The 23,069-nt window shown below is 39.3% G+C and overlaps 1 protein-coding gene and 1 long non-coding RNA gene across 5 annotated transcripts in view; one reads left to right on the forward strand and one right to left on the reverse strand.

Annotated features, from left to right (window-relative positions):
* Nucleotides 1-18,877, forward strand: part of TFDP2 (transcription factor Dp-2) — a 152,086-nt gene extending 133,209 nt beyond the window's left edge. For all 3 annotated transcript variants that reach the window (XM_074963841.1, XM_074963842.1, XM_074963843.1), the window contains 3 exons: nt 2,553-2,719; nt 10,976-11,081; nt 13,599-18,877. In XM_074963841.1, coding sequence (XP_074819942.1) covers nt 2,553-2,719; nt 10,976-11,081; nt 13,599-13,776 — 451 coding nt within the window. In that variant the 3' untranslated portion in view covers nt 13,777-18,877. The remainder of the gene's footprint in view (nt 1-2,552; nt 2,720-10,975; nt 11,082-13,598) is intronic.
* The window catches only part of LOC141993968 (uncharacterized), a 125,313-nt gene that overhangs the window by 82,656 nt on the left and 19,588 nt on the right, over nt 1-23,069 (reverse strand). The gene's annotated exons all lie outside the window — the stretch shown is intronic.

Consider the following 23,069-nt stretch of genomic DNA (forward strand, 5'->3'; position numbering starts at 1 on the left):
CTCAAGAGTTATTTCTAGATACTGTACAGCAAACACTGTTTTTTTAAACATTTCTAAGTTAAACTTTGAAATTACTATACAACTTAGTATTTTTGGTGTGATTTTTTTTCTCAGGGCTTGTCTACACAAAAAAGTTGTACCTCTTCAACTATATTGATACAGTTAAAGCAGTACAGCCCACCTACTGGGTACACACTTACATCATTACAAAGGTGCCTAATACAGATATAGGTTATTGCCCTTCCCATATAGTTAAACTATAGCAGTATAACTATGTTCACACTAGAGGTTGTACCAGTATAACTATATAAATTTAAAAAAATATATCTCTGACAGTTTATACTGGTATAGAAACTGTGTGTAGACCAGGATTTAGACCCAATCCTTCAAACATTAAAGCATGTGTAACTGTACTCAAAGAGTAGTTCCATTCAGGGGTCTGACTGAAAAAAGATCTGATGGCACTCCTCCAAACTCCTCCACCCACAAAATAAACTGCTTCTATGCCAGTTGCTAGAATGAGATGCTGCTTACTATAGATCAGAGGTTCTCAACCTTTTTCTTTCTGAGGCCCCCACAACATGCTATAAAAACTCCATGCCCCAACTGTTTTTATGCCTATAAAAGCCAGGGTCAACGTTAGGGCAAGCAGGGCAATTGGCCAGAGCCTCATGCCATCGGGGGCCCTGCAAACTTAAGTTGCTCAGGCTTCAGCTGCCAGTGGTAGGGCTTGGGGCCACAGGCTTCAGTCCCATGTGGTGGGACTTCAGCTTTCTGCCCTGGGCCCCAATGAGTCTAATGCCCCATGCTTGGCGGACCCTCTGAAACCTGATCACAGCCCCCCAGGGGCCCTGGACCCCTCACTGAGAACTCCTGCTATAGGTCACATAGTTGTTCAAAGTATGATCATATGGGCTCTCTGAGCTCTAATGGGCTCCTTGAACTTGGCACCCGCCCTCTCCCCAAGTGGAGTTTTAGTATGCCCATGGGCTCTGTTAGACCCCTTGACTAAGGGGGAAAAAATAGTCCTGTCTCCAACTCGCCACCCACCTATGGCATCAAAGTGAGATGCCGCTGACAGTAAACTGTGCAGATCACTGATCCCTCCTCTCCTTTCTTACATGAGGAATGAAAGTTAACAATGCTGACATATAAATCATCATCATTGGGCACCTGAGTTTGCACCTTAATGAAATAAATAAGGCAGTTCATACCTTTCAGAGCTATTGTTTCAGGCCCTTTGCAGACTTGCATCTTGCCTTCAGTTCATGTTTTTGAGGGTCTCTCTTTTTTTAAATGAAATTCTGGAGAACATAGTCGCTTCAGATATTTGCCATATTGGCTCAGTCTCCATTTACATCAGTGCTAGTAGAGTTATGCACATGTTTCATTTTTGCTGGTTTGGAGTCTCAGGTTGCAAAAGCACTGAAGAAATAGATAGTTGTTCATGTTTGACAAGTGTTTTGTGATCATTTCGAGCATTAATTGAACAAAAAACTGTCTTCTAGGGATCTGGGCTTAAACGGATTTCATAGAAAGACGGTGGGCTTTTTTCTAATCAGAAATAAATCAGTCTAGTTAAACTTCTCTTTCTTTTCAAGGCAAAAGAAGAGACAAGTTGCTTAAAATAAATTTTAAACAGTTGATTATTGTCCTTTATTGGAAAGAATAGATGACCTCTGGCTTATTCTCAGTATTTCAAGCAGGCCAGAGTACAAGCTGAGCTAATAATGCAACAGTGCTGAGACAGAGGGCTGGTCTAAACTGCAAAGGTTTTACAGTATAGCTATACCAGCAATGCTTAATTATGGAGAGACCACCCTGAACAAGATAAACTATCCTGACAAAAGGACTCTTCTGACAGTACAAATTGCATCTACATGGGGGATTTTGCCAACATACCTATGCTGGTTAAGGGTATGATTTTTATTTTTATTTTCCTCACTCCTAACTGAAATAACTATGCTGGCAAAACTTGATATGACAGTTTTTTAACATATAGGACCTGTAAGCAAACAGATTTAGAAGGTTGTTATTTAATTGATAAACTATCCAAAAGGTGATTTACATTTAAGTAAATAGGGCAGTTCACATTGGGGATGTTATGGATTAGAACAGAAAGTTTAAGGAAAAAGCAGCAAAAATAAATATGGTTATTTTTGGTGACAAAGCTGTAGAAGACTTTCAAAAAGTATTGGATTTAGTACAAGTAAGGCTTCTTGCTGGAGCAGGAATGTTTTCCTCATCTTTTAATGTTTAATGAAGGAGAAAGGTTTATGGACTCTTATTGCCTGCCATGAAAAAAGTTGTTTTAATTGGGAAATATGATCATTTGAACCCTGCAGAGATGCCAGTCTCCTAAGTACAGGAGAAAAGCTCTTGTTGTACCTACCCATGGTATTTAGAAAAAAAGCATCTTTGACCTCTGAAGAAATCCTAAAATATTGTAATTGTATCTGTACATTTACTTCCTCAATGTATAGAACAGGAAAATATAATCAGGCCCATGGTTCCTTCCAGAACCATCTCACTTTGCCATTTCTCCTGTACAGATTTGAATACCTCTTTAATTTTGATAACACGTTTGAGATTCATGATGACATTGAGGTGCTGAAGCGAATGGGAATGTCCTTTGGCCTAGAGGCAGGCAAATGCTCAGCGGAGGATCTAAGAACTGCAAAATTATTGGTGCCAAAAGCTTTAGAAAGCTATGTTACAGGTAAGTTAAATGAAGCTTTTAAATATTATCCTTGATTAAATTCAAAGCCATAATTTACTGAAGCATTTCTAATTACGTCAAACTACATAAGCATGAGGCATAAGACAGTTTGAAGCAAATTTATGAAAGCCAGCAGGATCCCACAAATGAATGGTGGTTTTAAAATTAATCTTCGATGAGCACATGTAGACTTAATTTAAAATTGTTTAGAATATCGATTCATGAATGGGCTGCAGTGCAAAGGAATAATTCCATGAATAGTTTCTGGTGACAACGTAACCCTTGAGACTCAATAATATAGCCAAAGCCCCTCAAAATGACAGTATTTTCATTGTGTCATTGCTACTCCTTTTTAGGCTCAAAAGAATCCTGGATAACAGGAACAGGAAAGACCTATAAAAGGAAGTCCATTTCTCTTTTCTTCTCCTCTCCCTCACTCCCCCAAAAATGTATGGAATAGAGAGCACCTTAGCAGAGGACAGAGCTGATACTAGACTATCATCACTTATGATCTTAAATTTTACAATGTGTTAATGTTTACATTGCTCTTTCAGCTTATTGAGGAGATTCTCCTTATAAATCTCTCATTTTGCATGGACCACATATTCCTTTGTATTTGTACAGCACATAGCAAAACAAGGCCCTGATTTTAATTGGCCCTCTGAGTACTATTGCATTATAAATAGTAAATAATAATGAGAGGTAGTGTGGTTTAGATGTGAGTCGGAACTCCAAGGTGGGTCGCAACCCCATTTTAATGGGGTCGCCAGGACTGGCTTCAACTTACTTGGCCCATGGCCAAATCCAAAGCTCGAGCCCAGCCAGCCCAGGCTGAAGCTTGAGGGCTTCAGCCCTGGGTGGCGGGGCTCAGGTTGCCAGTCCCCTGTTCGAGCTGAAGTTTTTGGGCTTTGGCTTTGATCCCCCTATCTGGGGTGGCAGGGTTCAAGTGGGCTGAGGCTTCAGTCCTCCTTCCTGGGGTCATGTAGTAATAGGGGGGTCATGAAGTTTGAGAACCCCTGATTTAGAGGAAATAGGGCATGTGTATTTGGAGATATGGATTCTGTTACTGATCTTGAGCAAGTCATTTTCAGCTCTTTGTTCCTTATGTATAGTGTTTTGAGAACTATTAATGAAAAGCACAAAGTGTCATTAACTTTAAACTTCCTAGAAAATGTTGCAACCCTCCTTTATTAAAAGGTAGAATTTGCTCTTAAAATGAGGAGTGTTGATCTCTTTTATTAGAATTGCAGTGTGCCAGTCTAATAGCTGGACTCTCCTTGAATAAGATTCTGGATGTTTTTTTAAAATGCATAGTATAGGTTCTTGAAATAATTACTTTCTGTATTTTTTTATCATTGCAAGTATCATTGTAAACTTATGCTTTCTCCTATATATTCAGTCTTCTCTCTTTGTTCTTAAGTGACATTTAAGTTCAGTGTTTGTTACATTACTTCTCAGTATTATGAAAGTCTTTTTGGATATTAACTCCAAGGTTGGTCACATCCTGTACACAGTGAGGATTTTCTCTTCCCACCCTCTTCTCCTAGACATTCTGCTTGGATGAATTGCTTAGTGGTCATAGCTAGGTGGGCTTCCAGTTATAAACTTAGACAGCATGATGCATTATTGTAGGTTACTTACATGCTTCTGGTCGTTGGCTGTTGTCAGTCTAAACTTAAATTGTTCTAAAGTTCTCTTAAACTTTCTGATTCCCTTTAGGAGATCTTCCACCAATGAAAGGAATGTTACACAGTAAATTGCTAAAAAGAAATTTCAACACTTAATTTTCAGAAAAATTGGAACACTGCCATTAGCCTGGCACCTGTGTTGTTAATCTGAATCTGACTTCACCTTATGTCTGTTGTACTGATTTGCTTTATTATTTTAAAAAATCTTGGGTCCCCTTTCCTGTAGCTAAGAATAGAAGATTAATTTTTAATACTTTGTTCCCTAGGTGTGGAAGCTTTTTAGAAGGTAATGGTGTTTCTGCTACAAATGAGAGAGAATAATTTTTTTTCTTGTAAACAAAGTAATTTTATAGTTCTCCTTGGGAGGATAATGCAGCTGGAAGCTGTCCAGTCACTTAGATGATAATTTATAATATATATATATAGATATATATAGATATATTATAGGTATAAGTTTTTATACTTTTAAAGAAGCAAAATTTTTGTTGTTGGCATAATTTCTCTGGTAACACACTAGGCTTCTGGCTGCTAATCACAAGTCCTGTATTTGTTTGCCTTTATTCAAAGTACTCTGGACAAGTACTGTACTCTTTAGATGTGGGTTGCTTTGAGTATATTTTTCAAAGCTGTCTTATTTTGGTTATGAGAAAATATGGCCAAAAGTTTTGGTTCTTTTAATCTAGTATTGTGTACTAAAGTATGTGCATTTAGTTCGAAGGTTTGTTTTATTGGTTGCTCCTAATATAATTATGCAGTGTGAGGATCAGTATAAATTATATAGTTACTGCAATCAGATGCCTGTAGTAACAAACAGGAGTAGCTGTTTTAAATATAAAGAAAAGGAGTGCTTGTGGCACCTTAGAGACTAAAATTTATTTGAGCATAAGCTTTCGTGAGCTACGTGCATCCGATGAAGTGAGGTGTAGCTCACGAAAGCTTATGCTCAAATAAATTTGTTAGTCTCTAAGGTGCCACAAGTCCTCCTTTTCTTTTTGTGAATACAGACTAACACGGCTGCTACTCTGAAACCTGTTTTAAATATGTTTTGCAAAGGTATCAAAAAGAGGGCATTTGCCTGATTACATGGTTCTCTCAGCAAAGTATAACTTCCCTTTTTAACTTTGGCATGCTTTATTTCTTATACTACCAGAGCAGTGAATTTAAGGTTAAGTATCCACATTTTATGACTTATTTCCATCAAATTTGCCATGGTGCTTTAAAATATATAGGCTTTAGTTAACTACTGTTCAAGAATAGCAAATCAATGTCTTGTATTTATTTACTGGTTACGTTTGTTGCAGACAGCAAAGGTTAGAGCTTTCCCACACTGGCCTATCCCATGAGCTAGACTATGATGGAAGAGAAACCTCTGTAGTGGGTGTCAGAAGTAAAGAATTATCTGAATCAGCTCATTGCTAGGCATCTCCTTAGCAAAGCATACTTACTGTACAAAATGATGAGAGCCTGAGGCTGTGTGTACAAGACAAATTTCTGCTTGCATAGCTATGTTAGTCAGGGTTGTGATCTCTGACTGACATAGCTCTACCAGCAGAAGTCCTTACTGTAGATGCAGCTATACCAGCAAAGCTTGTTTCTTTTATGGGGATGTTTTTACTGTATTGCTTTTCCTATACGACTAAAGCACTCCTAGTGCATACCTGGCCTCAGAGACTGGGCCAAGATTGTGCTATTATTTTAGCTAAACAGATACTGAAGGCTGAAGATTAATTATGGTAGTGTGTGTTTGCTAAATGAACATGCATAACCATTGGAGAAGGAAAGCTGGAAGGATCTCCTAGTCTGGAGTTACGTGGATAGATTTGGTGAAAAATCTACAACCAAATATGACCATCTCTGCTAAAATAAATGACTTTTCTTAAAGAATATGTTACTTCTCAGCCCAAAATAACATTTTAGAATTGCTTATACAGATTAATGCAAAACATATGAAATAATCTTTTCATTTATTAACTTTTTAAAGTTTTCTTTGTACAAAAGGTTTACATTTTATCCATTCCCTCAGAAAGCCCCCTCTCTCACAAATGTACACACTCTTACTTTTTAATTTTCTCTAGATCTCATTGTGCTGAAATTAATCATGTTATTTTAAATAAAAGCTTGGTGTACTTTTACCTAAGTTAGTAGGAGTCTGGTCCAAAATTTAACTTAAAGTACCATATTGGTGTTGCACACAGCTATCTCTCTATGTATCTTGAACCATAAATGCTGAGTTTGTTAACAAAACCCAAGGGCAGTTTGTTTTGAGGGGGGCAGGGAAAAAAGGGGTTTACTACTGCTGGCACTGAGAAGACAATCGTTTCTGAACAGGAACATGTATTGTATATAGAGTGGGGTGGTAGCAGCGTCGTACTTTAGATTGTGATTAGTTTATTGTTTAACTACTCTAAAATCCACATGCTTACTTAGAATGTCTTGGAAATTGCTGTGTCTGAATAGATCTAAGGCAGGCTTTTAGTGGTCCAGTATAAGGTTTTCTAAGATAGAGTCCATCCCTCCCACCACCACCAAGAAAAAAAAATCATGTGACATGAAAATTTTACAGTTTAACTTTTTTTGTGATACCAGCTACACAGGATGGATCCCCAGCACCTACTTCCCCTTTAGCGAAGCAATATTTTAAAAAGTTATTCAGGGTAAACATTGGATCTACAGAGTGGCTTGATCCAGAGAAAGTCATTTGTGCAGGTGCAGCAGGACTGGGGGCTCTACTGCAATCAGTGTCTGCAGACATGCTGACATTAGAGTAGGTAGCTTAAGGTGATGTGCTCTGGCCACTGAACCCAAGTATACTCCTGGGTGAATTCTGTGCCAAAAAAAAAAAAATAAAAATGCTACACACAATATTTTAAAATTCTGCATATTTAATTGTCAAAATATAATCACTCCAGTTTCAGTTATTTTGGTAATTTATTTCAAAATACCTGTCAACAAATATGTCAACAATACACACAACAACAAAAAACATTCCCCCAGGAGTAGAAAGTTAAAGAAACCCAGTTCCAGTTGGGGGGGGTTGCTGGAGGGGGCTGTGTGGCACCCCCCTACCCCCAGAGCCCAGCTGTGGGGAACCCTCTGCCCCCCAGATACCTGCACCCCCAGAGCCTTTACTCCCTACCAGCTTCTTTAGTGTCCTCTATGCCCGCTGCGCTGGGCAGAATACTCTGCTCAATGCAAGGTGGGCTCTGCAGAGTCCTGCAGCCCCAATTATGTGGGCAAAACACGGAATTCTGTGCAAATTCTGCATTGTGCAGTGGTACAGAATTCCCCCAGGAGTACCAAGTAGCACCCATGTACTGTAAGTTTGAGTCCTGCCCTTGTCAGCTTCCTGAGACTGAGGCCTGGTCTAAATTTAAAATTATATTGACCCAGCTATGGCACTCAGGGCTGTGAAAAATTTTGCAGCCCAGTTACATTGACGATGTAGGCGCAGCTAGGTCGACAGTTAAACCACCTCTTTCAGAGGTGAAGTCTAACATTGACAAAAAAAACGTTCTGTCAAAGGAAGCATCTACACCATGGTACAGTAGTGTAGATATATTTTGTGTGTTGTGATAGTTGCTCTCTGCAAGGGCTCCTTGTGAAAGGGTAGGCCTGAAAGAAAAGCTTCTGGTTTAAAGAGCAGAGATGTCAGAGTACTCTAAAACCCACTTGCATACTTCCATTTTACTTTTAAGTATTGCCAAGGAAAATAATTTCAAATAGCGGGAAGGTGAAAGACTCTAGTAAGCAACAGTATTAGGGTAATATAAATCATGCCATATGCTTCTCACCCATTTCCTGAACAACAGAACTGAATATAAACAAGGAAAAGCAAGTAACTGTGACTTTGATGGATGTCAGAATGTTCAAATGGGTTGCTGAGCTTCTGGAAATGCCCCCCTAATAAGAGCTCTATACTAAAGACTGGCATAAGTTCAGTATTGACTGATGCAGTGCCAGGATGCCATTGTCAGTCAACATAGTAACTGATGTTTATCATGAAAAATAAAACAATTTTCAACTTCCTACAATAATTCATCCAGTCTACACAAACCAAGGGTTCAGACCTACCAATTTCGCCTCTCAAAATGCTGACGTTTCCATGGGGAGGCAGTTTGTAAGACAGTAGAAACATTTAGTGCTGACCTACACTACAGAGTTAGGTTGATTTAAGGCAGCTTACATCGACCTAACTCTGTAGGTATCTACACTAAAATGCAGCCCCCACCACTGTTACTCACCCACTACACTGACTTAATAACTACACCTCCAGAAGATGCATAGCACTTAAGTCAACGTAGTTAGGTTGACGCAGTGTTAGTGTTGACACTGCATTGCTTACATCGACTGTTGCCACCTTTCAGAGGCTGTCCCACAATGCTCCATACTGACAGTTAAATTGGCGCAAGCATTCCTGGTGAGGGTGTGCACCGCCAACACGGGAGCATAGTGTGGACATGCAAAAGCAGTTTAATTACTGCTGTGGCTGTAAGTTGACGTAACTTAGATCAACTTTAATTTTGTAGTGTAGTCTTGCCCTGAGTAATATGGCCTTTTTAAAAACAGCAATATTAAACCACAAAAGATATTTTCCTCCACAAATTGCTATAGAAAATCTAAGCAATGCAAAATCCTCATTGAGATGAATGCAGCACTTTATACTCCTGGAATCTCTTAGGCTGCAGAGGGTTGTGCAGAGCCCCATTCTCTTACACTGGGGCCTGGTCTACACTAGATAGTTAGGTCCCTACAACTACATTGCTCAGCAGTGTGAAAAATCCACCCCTGTGAGCGGCACAGTTAAACCAACCTAACCCCTGATGTAGACAGTGCTAGGCTGACAGGACAATTCTCCAGTCGACCTAGCTACTGCCTTTCTGGGCGGTGGATTGCCTACACCAACAGGAGAACCCCTCCATCAGCAAAGGTAGTAACTTGACTGAAGTGCTACATCGGTGCCGTTGTGGCACTGCAATGTTTTAAATGTAGACAAGCCCCAAAGGATTGTCTATCCTGGGAGTTGTTTCAAAATAGTTATTCCTCATTAGGTCCCTGTGTAGATGCTTTTATTCTAGGATAGGAGTGTTTTATGATGAATTAGCTGAATCAATTTTGGATTAGCACTGTATTGTTCCAGATGCTGTGGAGTACATGGGTACAGTAAGAGAAATGGTAAGACCATGTGCTCACTCAGGCAAAAGCTGTATTTAGGGCAGGCTTAGTGACCACCAGCTGGCTATTCCTGGTCTACACAGGTGCCAACTCTGTGGGTGCTCCAGGGCTTGAGCACCCATGGGGAAAAATTAGCGGGTGCTCCGCACCCCCCCGGGTCCCCCCTGAGCGCACTGTGTCCCCACCACTCCACCCCACCCCCCCCCGCCTAACAGCTCTTTGGCAGCACTTAGGACTTTCCAGGAGAGAGGGGCAGGAGTGGGGATGCAGCGTGCTCTGGGGAGGAGGCGGAGAAAAGGCAGGATGGGGCAGGGACTTGGGGGAAGGGGGTGGAATCGGGTAGAGGGGGTCAAGCACCCACCAGGCAGAGGGGAAGTTGGCACCTATGCTGGTCTATACTCAGTCACTTCACCTCACCTGTATAAACCGTTGCCAGACGTTTCCACCCTTTAACCCTATAAGACTTCCCTCTGGAACATCACTTTTTTCTGTCTGTTTTAAATCATGCTGTCATGTTTACTCCCAGACTGTTACACATTTCTGCATCAAGGATAAACTACTGTGCTCTTCTATTTGCATGTGCACAAAACTCAGCACAGAAATGAGGGGTCTCAAGCTCTGTGGGTACAGATACAACACTGTGGCAACCTGCCAAAAATAATCTCTGTACCAGTCAACACAGCCATCCCTAGCACAGTGAAGTGTAGTTGGAATGCATGTAGACAAGAGAATACAATTCTGTACAACATGCCACATTTACTTCATTCCTCATATCTGCTTATTTTAGGGCAGCCCTGTCTGAAATTACAGTATATGAACACTGGCTCTTGCCAGCTCTAGGTACCAGAGTTAAGATTGAATGGTAGGGCTGGTGTACATGCTGTAACTCCTGGTTTTCAGATGTTTAAGTATAGTTGCAGCCAGCGTTATGAAAGGATATGAGGCACTGCCCATCAACCTTAACTCTGCGTTAACAAAGTTTTGGGGCTATGAATGTTGTTTCATGTTCTGGGTCTTGTATAATCATCAGCACAATAAACTAAATGCTGATATCTGTAGTTAGTGAGGTATGGAACAAAGAGAGAACAGCTATTTCCCACAATTTAGATATTAGGCTGATCTTGAAGTTACAGTACTTGGAACCTATTTGACACTTTCAGCAGAGCAGATTTAATCTGAAAGTCATTTGTGGAAAATAAATATTGAACGTTTCCTGAGTACCACATTTGAGGATGATTGTATAGTACTAGCAATCTTACGGTTAATGATGCAAAAACAGTACATAGCGTTTAAATTAAAAGCTAGACATCCAAAAGCAAATTAAATGCAGTTTCTAACATTGTAAAGAAAGAAAAATGTTGCTGTAACTTTAACGTGTAACTGTGTTTTCTTTTAGATATGTCTACAGGACTTTCATGGTTGAACCAAGGGTTACTTTTAAATTCAGCTCATTCAGTTTCAACTTTAGAAATGGCTGGCGGTACGTCTATTTCTAAATCAAGGTAACTAGAGTGTGATTTTTCCATTTCAAAGAATGAAGGATAGTTTCCTGTGATAATTGTATTGATAAAGTGCAAAATTCACCCCGATGCACCACTTGCCCTCTCAAAATAGGGTGTTCTACCATAGGAATGAATTTCACCCCAACTAAATATAAAGAACACTAGGGCCTGGACTACACTAAAAAGTTAGGTCAATCCAGCTACATCGCTCAGGCATGTGAAAAATCCATATCCCTGAGTGACATAGTTAATCCAAACTAACCCCCAGTACAGACAGCGCTAAGTTGACCAAAGAATTCTGTCGACCTAGCTACCAGCTCTAGGGAAGGTGCATTTCCTCTGACGAGAGCAGAACCCATCCTGTTTGTGTGGGTAATGTCTACACGAGTGGTCTCCAACCTTTTTACGCACAAGATCCCTTTTTGAATTTAAGTGCAACCCAGGATCTACCCTGCCCCACTCACTCCATCCCGCATCCTTCTGTCACTCGCTCTCCCCCACCCTCACTCACTTTCACCGGGGTGGGGCCAAGGGGTTCGGAGTGTGGGAGGGGGCTCTGGGTTGAGCTTGGAGTAGGAGGTTGGGATGCAGGAGAGGGTGAGGGGTGCAAGCTCTGGGAGGGAGTTTGGGGGCTCCATGCTGGGGCAGATTGTTGAGGTGCAGGAGGGGGTATAGGGTGCTGGTTCCGGCAGGAGCTCAGGGCTGGGATGCAAGCTCCCACTGGGCAGCACTTACCTCAAGCGGTTCCCAGTCAGTGGCGTAGCGGGGCTAAGGCAAGCTCCCTGCCTGCCCTGGCCCCACACAGTTCCTGGAAGCAGCCATCACACCCTTGCAGCCCTTGGGGAGGGGGGGCACATGGCTCTGTGTGCTGCAGCTCCCATTGGCCGCAGTTCCCCGTTCCCGGCCAATGGGAGCCATGGGGGAGGTGCTTGCAGGCAGGAGCAGTGCACAGAGACCCCTGCCCCCGCCCCTCCTCAGGCGTGTGCTGGCTACTTCTGGGAGCAGCGCAGCGCCAGGGCAGGCAAGGAGCCTGCCTTAGCCCCGTGCACCGCTGGACTTTTAGTGACCGGAGATCACGGTTGACTGCCAGAGACTCCAGGATTGGCCAGTTGATCACGAGCTACTGGTTGGAGACCACTGGTCTACACTGAAGCACTACAGAGGCACCACTGTAGCATTTCAAATGTATAAAAGGAGTTTCTGTGATGACTGATTTTTGGAACATTCTGACTTTCTGATAAAAGGCTTCTTTCCACAGACAATTTCTGATTTGTAGTCTCTGCCCAGAGGAGAATGGGTGTGTGTACATTTGAGGTTAATTGGACAAACTGTGTTTGTATAGGAGATTTGAAAAAGTGGTGTCTCTTCACCTTTTAGAAAGATCTAAAATAGTTTGTTCATAATTCAGAACTCTTTGTGAACAGTTCAAACTTTTTTTTATACATTATTCATCATGAGGAGTAGGATGAGACTTTTTTTTATTTCATTTTCACCCAAGTTGGAGCCTTGAGGATTTTAGTTGAAATTTTTGGTGTCTGTACATGTTCTAACTTTTGCCAGCACCATCAGGGAAATAAGTTCCACACTGCCTAATCCTCGCTTTAATTTTTAAATTTCTTGGTTGCGAATTGGCTTTAAAATACAAATGGATCACAATACCTAAATGTTTGTCGTCATGTATTTGGATAGAAAGCCTTTTTTTTCTGGCCCCTAGAGTTCCTAACAAGTTCTTGCTCATGGCAGTTCACCTCTCAATGCACACGCTACAGTAGGGGTGGGCAAACTTTTTAGCCCAAGGGCCACATTGGGGTGCGAAACTGTATGGAGGGCCGGGTAGGGAAGACTGTGACTCCCCAAACAGCCTGGCCCCTAACCCCTATCCGCCCATGCCTGCCCCCTCAAAACCCCCAACCCATCCAAACCCTCCCTGCTCCTTGTCCCCTCCTGGGACCCCACCCCCTATCTAACTCCCGCCCCCACCCCAGAACCTCTGCCCTATCCAACCGCCCCCTGTTCCCTGACTGCCCCCCGGGACCCCCTGCCCCTTGTCCAACCCCCTGGCCGCCGCACCACCTGGCTTGAGCCAGACACGCTGCAGTGCTGCCCTGCATGAGCAGGCAGCCCCGTCGCCCAGGGGAAGGGCTGGGGGCTAGCCTCCCAGGCCAGGAGCTTGGGAGCCGGGCAGGACAGTCCCACGGGCCATAGTTTGCCCACCTCTGCACTACAGCATAGACAAGGCAATGGGAGAGTCATTCCCTTTCGATTCCTTCTCTTGGCTTCAGGAGCTTCCCTAGCTGGGACAAGAGAAATTGGCATACCCCCTATTGATCCTTGAGTTTCTTTTGCTTTTCTGCCTCCTGTCCCCTTTCACAAATACTAGATTCATTTTAAATTATAATGTTTCAGGTAGTTTCTTGTTAGTAGCTTCTTTTTAAATAAAAACAAGAAGCCACAAAAAGTTCTCAAACATGAGAAATTCTCTCAAGTTACAGGATGACTTTTCTGTTGTTTTGATAGTGGAAATCCAGGATTGTGTCTGGATGCTGAAGTGGCCTTAGCAACTGGACAGTTCCTTGCCCCTGGTAGTCAACAATCCAGCAGTGCAACATCACGTTATTCAGAGTCACGAGGAGAAACCCCATGCTCATTCAATGATGAAGATGATGATGATGACGATTCCTCTTCCCCAGAATGAAGACAGTAGAAAACAGAATATACAAGATGCTGCTTTTGTGTGTTTTTTAGTGTGAGCTCCTGGTTTTCATGATGTAACTTCAGTTTCTTGCCTTTGTTTGCACTGTGTTCAGTGAAACTAAATGGAAACTTTCACGCATATACACACAAAAAGCACCCAAAGTTAAGTGACAGATTGAAAACTTTTTATAACTGAACACAGCGTGGCATACTGCCACAGAGCAAACAAAGTGTTTCAACTGCAACCAAGGAAAAAAGCAAAATCCCTGAAGATTTAGCAGACTAATTGCTAAGTGCACAAGTTTATTTTTCATAACTTGGGACACTGCTTCTCCAGTTTCTCTCTTCCCCCTCATTTATCCCACTCAGAATGGAGATGATTATAGTGTCGACAAACAGATGCTGTTTCTTACATAGTCTTTAGGCTCTGCTATCTTTTTTTTTTTTTTTTAAAAAAAGCTAAAATAGATAGTTTTAAATATCTTACTTATTAAAACCATTATGGGGAGGGGCTATTAGTATGTTTGCTTTGTTCTGTTCATCTTGCTGTATAGAAGAGTCAAAGTAATATAAAATGCAAGTGGCAAAATTAATCTTGAAGTAGATGAAATCCATTTTAGATATTGTAAAGAATGAAATTAGTATATTTCTGTTGAAGGGTTCATATTTTTCCATTATTTTATTCCATTGATATTTTGGGCCTAATTTATTATAAATAACTGAATATTAGCCATTATACATAGTGAGGATAAAAATGGTGGTGTTCCCTACACCAGCACTAATTTTTTTTAAGAAAAAATGTTCGTGAAGAAAATAGTATTAATAAGTTGTCTGATAGTTTAAAAATAAATTCTCCCTTGAATATCTACACAGACCTTAACCTACTTTAGAAAATCAAATGGAATATAATAGCAAAAGAGTTTCTTTCTATAGTAAGGACTTCATACATCATTTTCGGGCAGTTTTCAGTTTTCAAGGGACACAGTCATATAAAATATTATTTTAGAAACTAATAACTTTTTAATTTAAGATTCTTGTGAAAATCTAACTTTTCACTATTTATGCAGTTTGACTTTTTGCATTTCACTCAGCTAGGATAATGAAAACAGACTAATCAAATTAACTTTTTATTTCTAGTTAATTCCATTTTCCAACTGTTCTGCACTAACTGACACCATGCTGGCACTGCAGTGGAACATTTAACTCCAAACAACTGTTTTCACAGGATTTTTTAAAAAGGAAAAACTGGAATCTGATTTTTATACTCTGTCAAGTTAGCAAAAATAATTCTTACACTTCAGAAGTAGGCACTGGAGTAGTAGTAATTTTGCTTTAATATCACCCAAAGGATTTTCACAATCATGTCAACCCAAAATGTTAGTAAACTGGGCTTCTTTAGTGAATAAATTGCACCTCTATTTACTGAAGGTCACATTAATTGAAAATATTTATTTGCAGCTTTGGAAAAGGTAAATGTATAAAATACTGGATTATATATTTGACTCCATTGTGACCAAAGATGCTGTTAAATAGGTTGAGTCACAGTGGAATATATCAACAACAAATCATACCAGTACAATGGTTAAATATAGGTTTTTTTCCTCTGTTTAAAAATGTCTTTAAAGGGCTGAATTAGGCTCACAAAAATCTCTGAGTTGAGTCCAGTTCTACTTTTAGCATCCCAACTTGGTGCCTAGAATGTCTCTGAACAGAGAATTTTTAAACATTCCACACTTTCTTTAATATCAAAGCAGAACAGGTTGACCTGAAATGTTTTGATATGCAAGTTTAAACTGGTCTGTTTTTATTCTTTTCAATATGCTAAACCTAATTAAGAGTGAATAATGAAATGATAAATTGAAATGATTCCTTTTTCATCTTTATAGTCCATGTACATATTTTAGGTATTTCTAAATACCAGTATTAGCTGTTAGACCACAATGACTATGGCTGTGTTATTTAGTTAGGAGTTTTGTCTGAATCCCTACTGAATATCTGTTGCAGTCTGTCATGTTTACACACATTTGGAGGAGAGGTGGCTAGCAAAGTTACAAGGAAAATTTTCCTCTATGCTTATCAAGCTACCTACCAATCTGGACAAGACTAGTGGGTTATCCCATGAGCATAGGTCACAGAGACAGTTGGACATGTGAAATAGGTAATGTCCTCTGTCTTGACTCATGTTACTAATCTATTCTCAGACAGCTGCCAGTGTAACTACCACTTGAACTGGAAATGGCACTGTAACTGTTAGGTCAGTAATAGCTGACGGGGGCAGATTATTTCAGTGGTCTCTTAGCTTGGAGACAATCCCTTTGGAAAGTGGTTTCTCTGTTTATGAAACCACTCTAAAAAAAAAAAAAAGTCAGTGTGTCCAGGATCCATCCCATCTTACCATCCACCAAGCACTGCAACAGGCCTTGGAAAACAAGGAAACCCATAAGCACCACTTTGAACACTAGCCCAAAGAGGAGCAGTAATAATTTTGCTTTCATGACAAAAGTTGACAAAAAATGTTCTTTCCCAGGAGCTTGGCATGCTTGCTCCCATTGTAGTCCACAGCAAAACTCCCATTAAGAGCACACTGCACTACTACTCGCTTTTTGGCAAGTACCATGGCATAGCATCACCAGCCTCTGGCATTAAAATACAGCAGAGAAAGTAGGTAGCTTTATTAACTGATCAGCTTCACAAATTGATCTCCCACCCCCCTGAAAATAGTTAAATCATACAGAGGCCAAAACATAAAACCAGTTTTGGGACTTCAAAAGGAAGTTGCTTGAGATCCTATGTTCCAAGTTCCAGTCCAGAGGGAATTTTAACACAGGCAGTTGTGATGTTATTAAAGACTGGGAACTGGTCCTCACCCAGGAGTCACTGTGTGAACTCAGGCATGTAACTTAACCTTCTTTTTGTCTGATGATTCTGCTCCAAAATTGCAGGACTGCAACAAAAACTGATGGTGTATCTCAATTGAACCTTAAATGGATCTGAATTATAAGGAGATTTCAAGTTGCTGCGCACCCACATCTTCCATTGAGTCAATAGGAGCAATGGGTGTTCAGTCCCTCAAAAAGGCCCTTAAACTCTGAATGGCACCAGGAGGCATTACCATAGTAATGTGATCATTAACAGCTTGACTGGTTCTCTCATCTTCTGTTTAGTTGCCATATTGTGTAATACAGCTAATATGTCCATTGTTATCTGGTGACAGGTAGCAATTAAACTTTAAGCATAAAGAAAATTGTGATATGAACATTTGAAAAGTGACCCTGTGGTTGAGAGTGCTTTTTTGTTGTTTTGTGTTTTGTACTGCTATTCTGGATGATTTATATGTTTATTTATTGGGTATGATTTACTAAAATTATTTGAGGAAGTACATGAAGTAATTCGCCGTAACCAATATAATTGTGTGTATACATTTTAAATCTATTGCAGTAAACATCTTTACATATTAAACATTTTATTTTAGAGATTGGGGACTTTTAAACTTAGGGAAAGAGTCAATAAAACCTGCTAGACTGTACCACAAACATCCCAAAAATGTGTGTGTTTCCAGGAAGAGGATGGAGGGTATTTCTATTGTGTGGAAGTTAGCTCTAACGTTTATTCAATCTGGCCATTAATGATTACACTACAGTTGTGCCAGATTTTTCATTTCTACAAGCCAAATGTTGGTTCTACTGAAGTCACTGGCAAAATTAATCTATTCTAAAGTCTCATCTGTATGAGAAAGTTATTCCAGTTTCGCTGGAGGTATGCTTTTAAACTCACTTACTGAAACCAAAATAAAAATATCCACAGAGGAGTTTGCACTGGTTTAAGAGTGGCTTATTCTGATATAGGTTGCAAAGATTCCTAATAGACTTAAACTGATGCAAACTTCTGTGTGGTTTAAAGCAGCCTTGTTGCAGTTTAGTTTAACTAAATCAATTCAAAATCAGACCTTTAGGACATGTCTACACGTACAATGCTGTAGTGATGCCGCTGCAGCGCATCTGGTGAAGAGGTTCTATGCTGATGGGTGAGAGCTCTCCCATCAGCATAATAAAACCACATCTATGAGTGGCAGCAGCTATGTCAGTGGGAGAGCTTCTGTCCACACCGACACTTATGTCTGTGTAACTTATGTCACTCAGGCGGGTGGTTTATTCACACATCTGAGCGACATAAGTTCTGCCAACATAGGCTGTAGTGTAGTTAAACTGGCACAAATTTCTTGTATGGAGAAGTTGTTTGCAGGGTTGGTGTCATAATATTAGAAAGACAAAGTGGGTGTGGTAATATCTTTTATTGGACCAACTTCTGTAGGTGAAGAAGAGCTCTGTGTAGGTTGAAAGCTCGTCTCTTTCACCAACAGAAGTTGCTCCAATAAAAGATATTACTTCACCCACCTTGCAACAAGGTGTGATAGAGCCAAAGTTTGATCCTAAATAATAATTGTTCTCAAACATATCAGCCATAAAAAGCTGTTTTAGGGTAGAATCTATCATTTAAGAACATAGCTGTCAAATTATCTTTATTTTCCCACACACACACACACACACCACCTTCTTAAACAAAACCACCTCTAAAATGTATTTGTTACAGTCTAAAAATTAGATAATGGTCATTTGGAAAATTAACAGGCACTTTAAAACTGAAAATATCCAGAGGCATTTTAAAAATACTTTTTAAAAATACTTTACCTTTAATTAGTCTAAAAGCCAAACTACCCTGATTTAGAAAAAGCAAAGCAAGTAATTGCAGTGTGCATTTAATATAGAATAAACAAACCAAAACAAAAATGGGCTTTCAGTCTTGACCCTTGCAGTTGTACCTTGTTATTGCAGATGTCTCTTAATTGCATGATCCTAATATACTCTAAATGCTGGATTATCCAGATACAGTGAGACAGGGCTAGGACTATGTTTGTGCTTATTTCACTTTGTCCCTCTTTGGGATTACACATCATGATCACAATTTAAAAATGTCACTATCTTTCTGGTTAATGTAAGCTTCCTTTAGTTAGAATAAGACTTCGGGGGCAGTTAATGCTCTTGCAATTGTTCCATGCCTGGGATGTTATGAAGCCAAAGGCCTGTTGCTATTATTTATTTAAAGAGGAGAGACCCCCCTCACTAGATGAAGCAACAATCATTATAATATTATTAAAAATAACTTGAAAACAGTTGTTTAGAATAAATTCCCTTATCTGCATAGTTAATAGCAGAATTTTAAAATTTAAATTACTCTTTAGTAATGATATTTAGTAGGGTTGTTAATTAATTGCAGTTAACTCACACAATTAACTCAAAAAATTAATCGTGATTAAAACAATTAATTGCAATTAATCACACTTGTAACAACAGAATACCAATTGAAATTTATTAAATGTTTGAATTTTTTTTTTACATTTTGAATATCGATTTTGATTACAAATATATACACAGTAAAAATGATAAAAGAAATAGTATTTTTCAATTCACCTCATACAAGTACTAAAGTGCAGTCTCTTTATCATGAAAGTGTAACTAACAAATGCAGATTTTTTTTTTTTTGGTTACATAACTGCACTCAAAAACAAAACAGTGTAAAACATTAGAGCCCACAAGTCCACTCAGTCCTACTTCTTATTCTGCCAATCGCTAAGACAAACAAGTTTGCTTACATTGATGGGAGATACTGCTGCCTGCTTCTTATTTACAACGTCACGTGAAAGCGAGAACAGGCATTCACATTTGTAGCTGGCGTTGCAAGATATTTACATGCCAGATATGCTAAACATTCGTATGTCCCTTCATGCTTCAGCCATCATTCCAGAGGACATGCTTTCATGCTGATGATGCTTGTTAAAAAAATAATGCATCAATTAAATTTGTTACTGTACTCCTTGGGGGGAGAACTGTATGTCTCCCGCTCTGTTTTACCCGCATTCTGCATATATTTCATATTATAGCAGTCTCGGATGATGACCTAGGACATGTTCATTTTAAGAACCATTTTCACGCAGATATGACAAAACACAAAGAAGGTACTGATGTGAGATTTCTAAAAATAGCTACAGCACTCGACCCAAGGTGTAAGAATCTGAAGTGCTGTCCAAAATCTGAGAGGGACGAGGTGTGAAGCATGCTTTTAGAAGTCTTAAAAGAGCAGCACTCTGATGCGGAAACTATAGAACCCAATCACCAAAAAAGAAAAGCAACCTTCTGCTGGTGGCATCTGACTCAGATGATGAAAATGAACATGCATCGGTCCGCTCTGCTTTCGATCGTTATCAAGCAGAACCTGTCGGCAGCACGGATGCATGTCCTCTGGAATACTGGTTGAAGCATGAAGGGACATATGAATTTTTAGCGCATCTGGTATGTAAATATCTTGCAACGCCAGCTACAACAGTGCCATGCAAATGCCTATTCTCACTTTCAGGTGACATTGTAAACAAGAAGCAGGCAGCATTATCTCCTGCAATTTGTAACCAACCTTGTTTGCCTGAGTGATTGTCTGACCAAGAAGTAGGACTGAGTGGACTTGTAGGCTCTAAAGTTTTACATTGCTTTATTCCTGAATGCAGTATTTTTGTACATAATTCTATATTTGTAAGTAAAACTTTCACAACAAAGAGATTACACTACAGTACTTGTATGAGGTGAAATGAAAAATATTTTGTTTTTTACATTGCAAATATTTGTAATCAAAAATAAATATAAAGTGAGTACTGTACACTTTGTATTCTGTGTTGTAACTGAAATTAATATATTTGAAAATGTAGTAAACATCCAAAATATTTAAAATAAATGGTATTCTATTGTTGTTTAACAGTGCGATTAATTTTTTTAATCGCTTGACAGCCCTAATATTTAGTCTATTATCATTACGCAGGCTGAGTGAAATTCAGAAATTAACCCTTGTCATGTTCTGGCTCTCATGCACTAGAATAGCTGTAATGGCTAGGCTGCAAATGCTGCCAGGGAATGTTCAAGTCAAAATAAAAAAATCTGTGTTCGCTAGCATTTAAAAACAAATTCATGGGAACATTTCAGTTGATCTTGGTTTTTGTAAAATCTAAATTTGGTGCCTGTCAACCTTTAATAGAATGTATATTTGATTGATTAAAGCTGGTTTTTATCCCATGTGATTAACATTTTGAAGGACCATGAAATGTACAAAAGCAAGAAAATTCAGCATTAAATATTAATTGAACTCTGGGTTGACAGTCTGTCCATGCACCAAATATTATATAGAAGATACTCTGTGTTATGCCCTTGAAATCACTGTATTAGCCTGAAATCTGAATTTTTTGTTTGGGTTTATTAACCTTTAACGTAATGGTAAGGGTTAATAGCAGCTTTGGGTTTGTTTTTCAGGTAATATGGTGATAAGAGACTTTTCCTCACAAAAGCACCTTCTGGGCAAAAACAAATTCTGTGCACTTCCCCTGTCTCTGATGCACTGGCACATCCATTTTACACGGAACACTTCAAATAGGCTCGTAATTTAGCCAATTTGTATATATATTTTATAACCCTTATAGCACCCAAAATTCTTACTGTGAAAGATTATTCCTGCTTCCAGTGGTGCTGCTCATTACATACCTGTAAAAATACCTGTTCAAAGCTCAACCTGGGACCTGAGTGCAATAATTATCCCAGGAGCAAGACACCAAGCTGGATATTTTTCTTTGGGTCTTCTGTATGTCATTGTGAGATATGACAACAGAACAAGCCAGGACACAGTTTAAAGTCAGTAGATGTACGTAGGCACTTCTGAACAGTGGGATCTAGCAATAGATCATTGCTCTCTTAAAGCAGAATAATACTGGGCAACAGTCTTATGTATATCAACCTATATTATGGAGCCATTACAGCATGAATGAGTGTAACAACAATTGTAATTTTCTAAAGATAATAATTGAAGTATTTATCCACAATATGGACTAAATTCTGCATGGAGTTAACTTTTTAAAACCTTTCCTTTTTGTGTTTGAAGTGCTGAAACCACTTAAAAGCCCATTAATTGTTTTAACCACTTTTCTACCTATTTAAGTTAACAGAAGAGTCGTCTCAGTCATGGGCTTGGATGTTTTATGCCAAGTTTCAACTCAGACCAAACTTAAAGAAAGGTTTGTGAACTCCTGAAAAATGGAAGCCCTGAGACAACTTTAGCTATAGTGGCTCTAATTGGTGCTGCTGTAAATTGTATAGGATTTAATTATTTCTAGTATTTCCACTATAGAATGAGTGGAAATTGCTGATCTTTGCTTTATGGTGATCAATTGAGGGTTTGATTCATTCTGTTCTCTTACTGAATCCAATAACCTTATGGTCTTTCCCCTAAAGTATTTACTGGCATAAAATAACTTACTGTTTTTCTGTCAAAATGTTTGTGCATTAAATAAAAGCATTTTTACATCTCCCCTTTCCTGCACTGCTAAAGCCTTATTACTAAGAGCTTGTCTACATCTAAAACTTAGGTCAACCTAGCTACCTTGCACAAGGCTGTGAAAAATTTCTTGCCCTGAGCAACAGGTTAGGTTGACCTAACCCCCCCTGTAGATGCAGGTAGGTAGACGGCAGAATTGTTCCATCAATCTAGCTACCACCTCTAAAAAGGTGGATTTACTATAGTGATGGAAAAACCCCATCTGTCTCTAGCAAATGTCTGTGCTACAGTGACATAGCTATGCTGTGCTGCGCTGCTGTAGTGTAGACATAGCCTAAAGATTTTCCCAAAGTAAACTGCCATCTAACACATTACAGGCTTTCTGGGCAACTTACTTCAAACAATTTGATGCAGATTTTTAATATTCCATGAGTTTCTTTCTTGCTGGGTATCTTTTAATTATAACCCTATTATTTTGTTTTGGCAAAGGCTGCTATTAAGCTATCTTGATTTGTTTGTTCTGATCAAGTAATGTTAATTTTTACTACCACATTGTATATGACTATTAGTAGCGTAAAAATAATGTGATATTATATATCCTTTAAACACTGGCAGACAGAAATACAAAGTACATAAAGTTTTACTTTCCTAATGAGAACATTGGTATTAGCATACAGTGTATTGGATCTAATAAGGAATTATTACTTTGCAGTCTTTCACACTTTGTAAATAAATATCTGCTATTTTTTTATGGAAATTTTATAGAAGAAGTTATTTCTGTATACTCAACTGATCCCACATTTACTGAAAATGCTGCAAGGGGGAACTGTACTCCACAAAATTGCGGGGGAGGAGGGGAATAAACACATCTGATTGAAGTGAAAAGCATGCACATGTTGGAGAAAAACAGTATCCAGCTGTTTATAACTT

Source organism: Natator depressus, chromosome 9 (genome assembly GCF_965152275.1).
Source record: "Natator depressus isolate rNatDep1 chromosome 9, rNatDep2.hap1, whole genome shotgun sequence".
Lineage (NCBI taxonomy): Eukaryota > Metazoa > Chordata > Testudines > Cheloniidae > Natator > Natator depressus.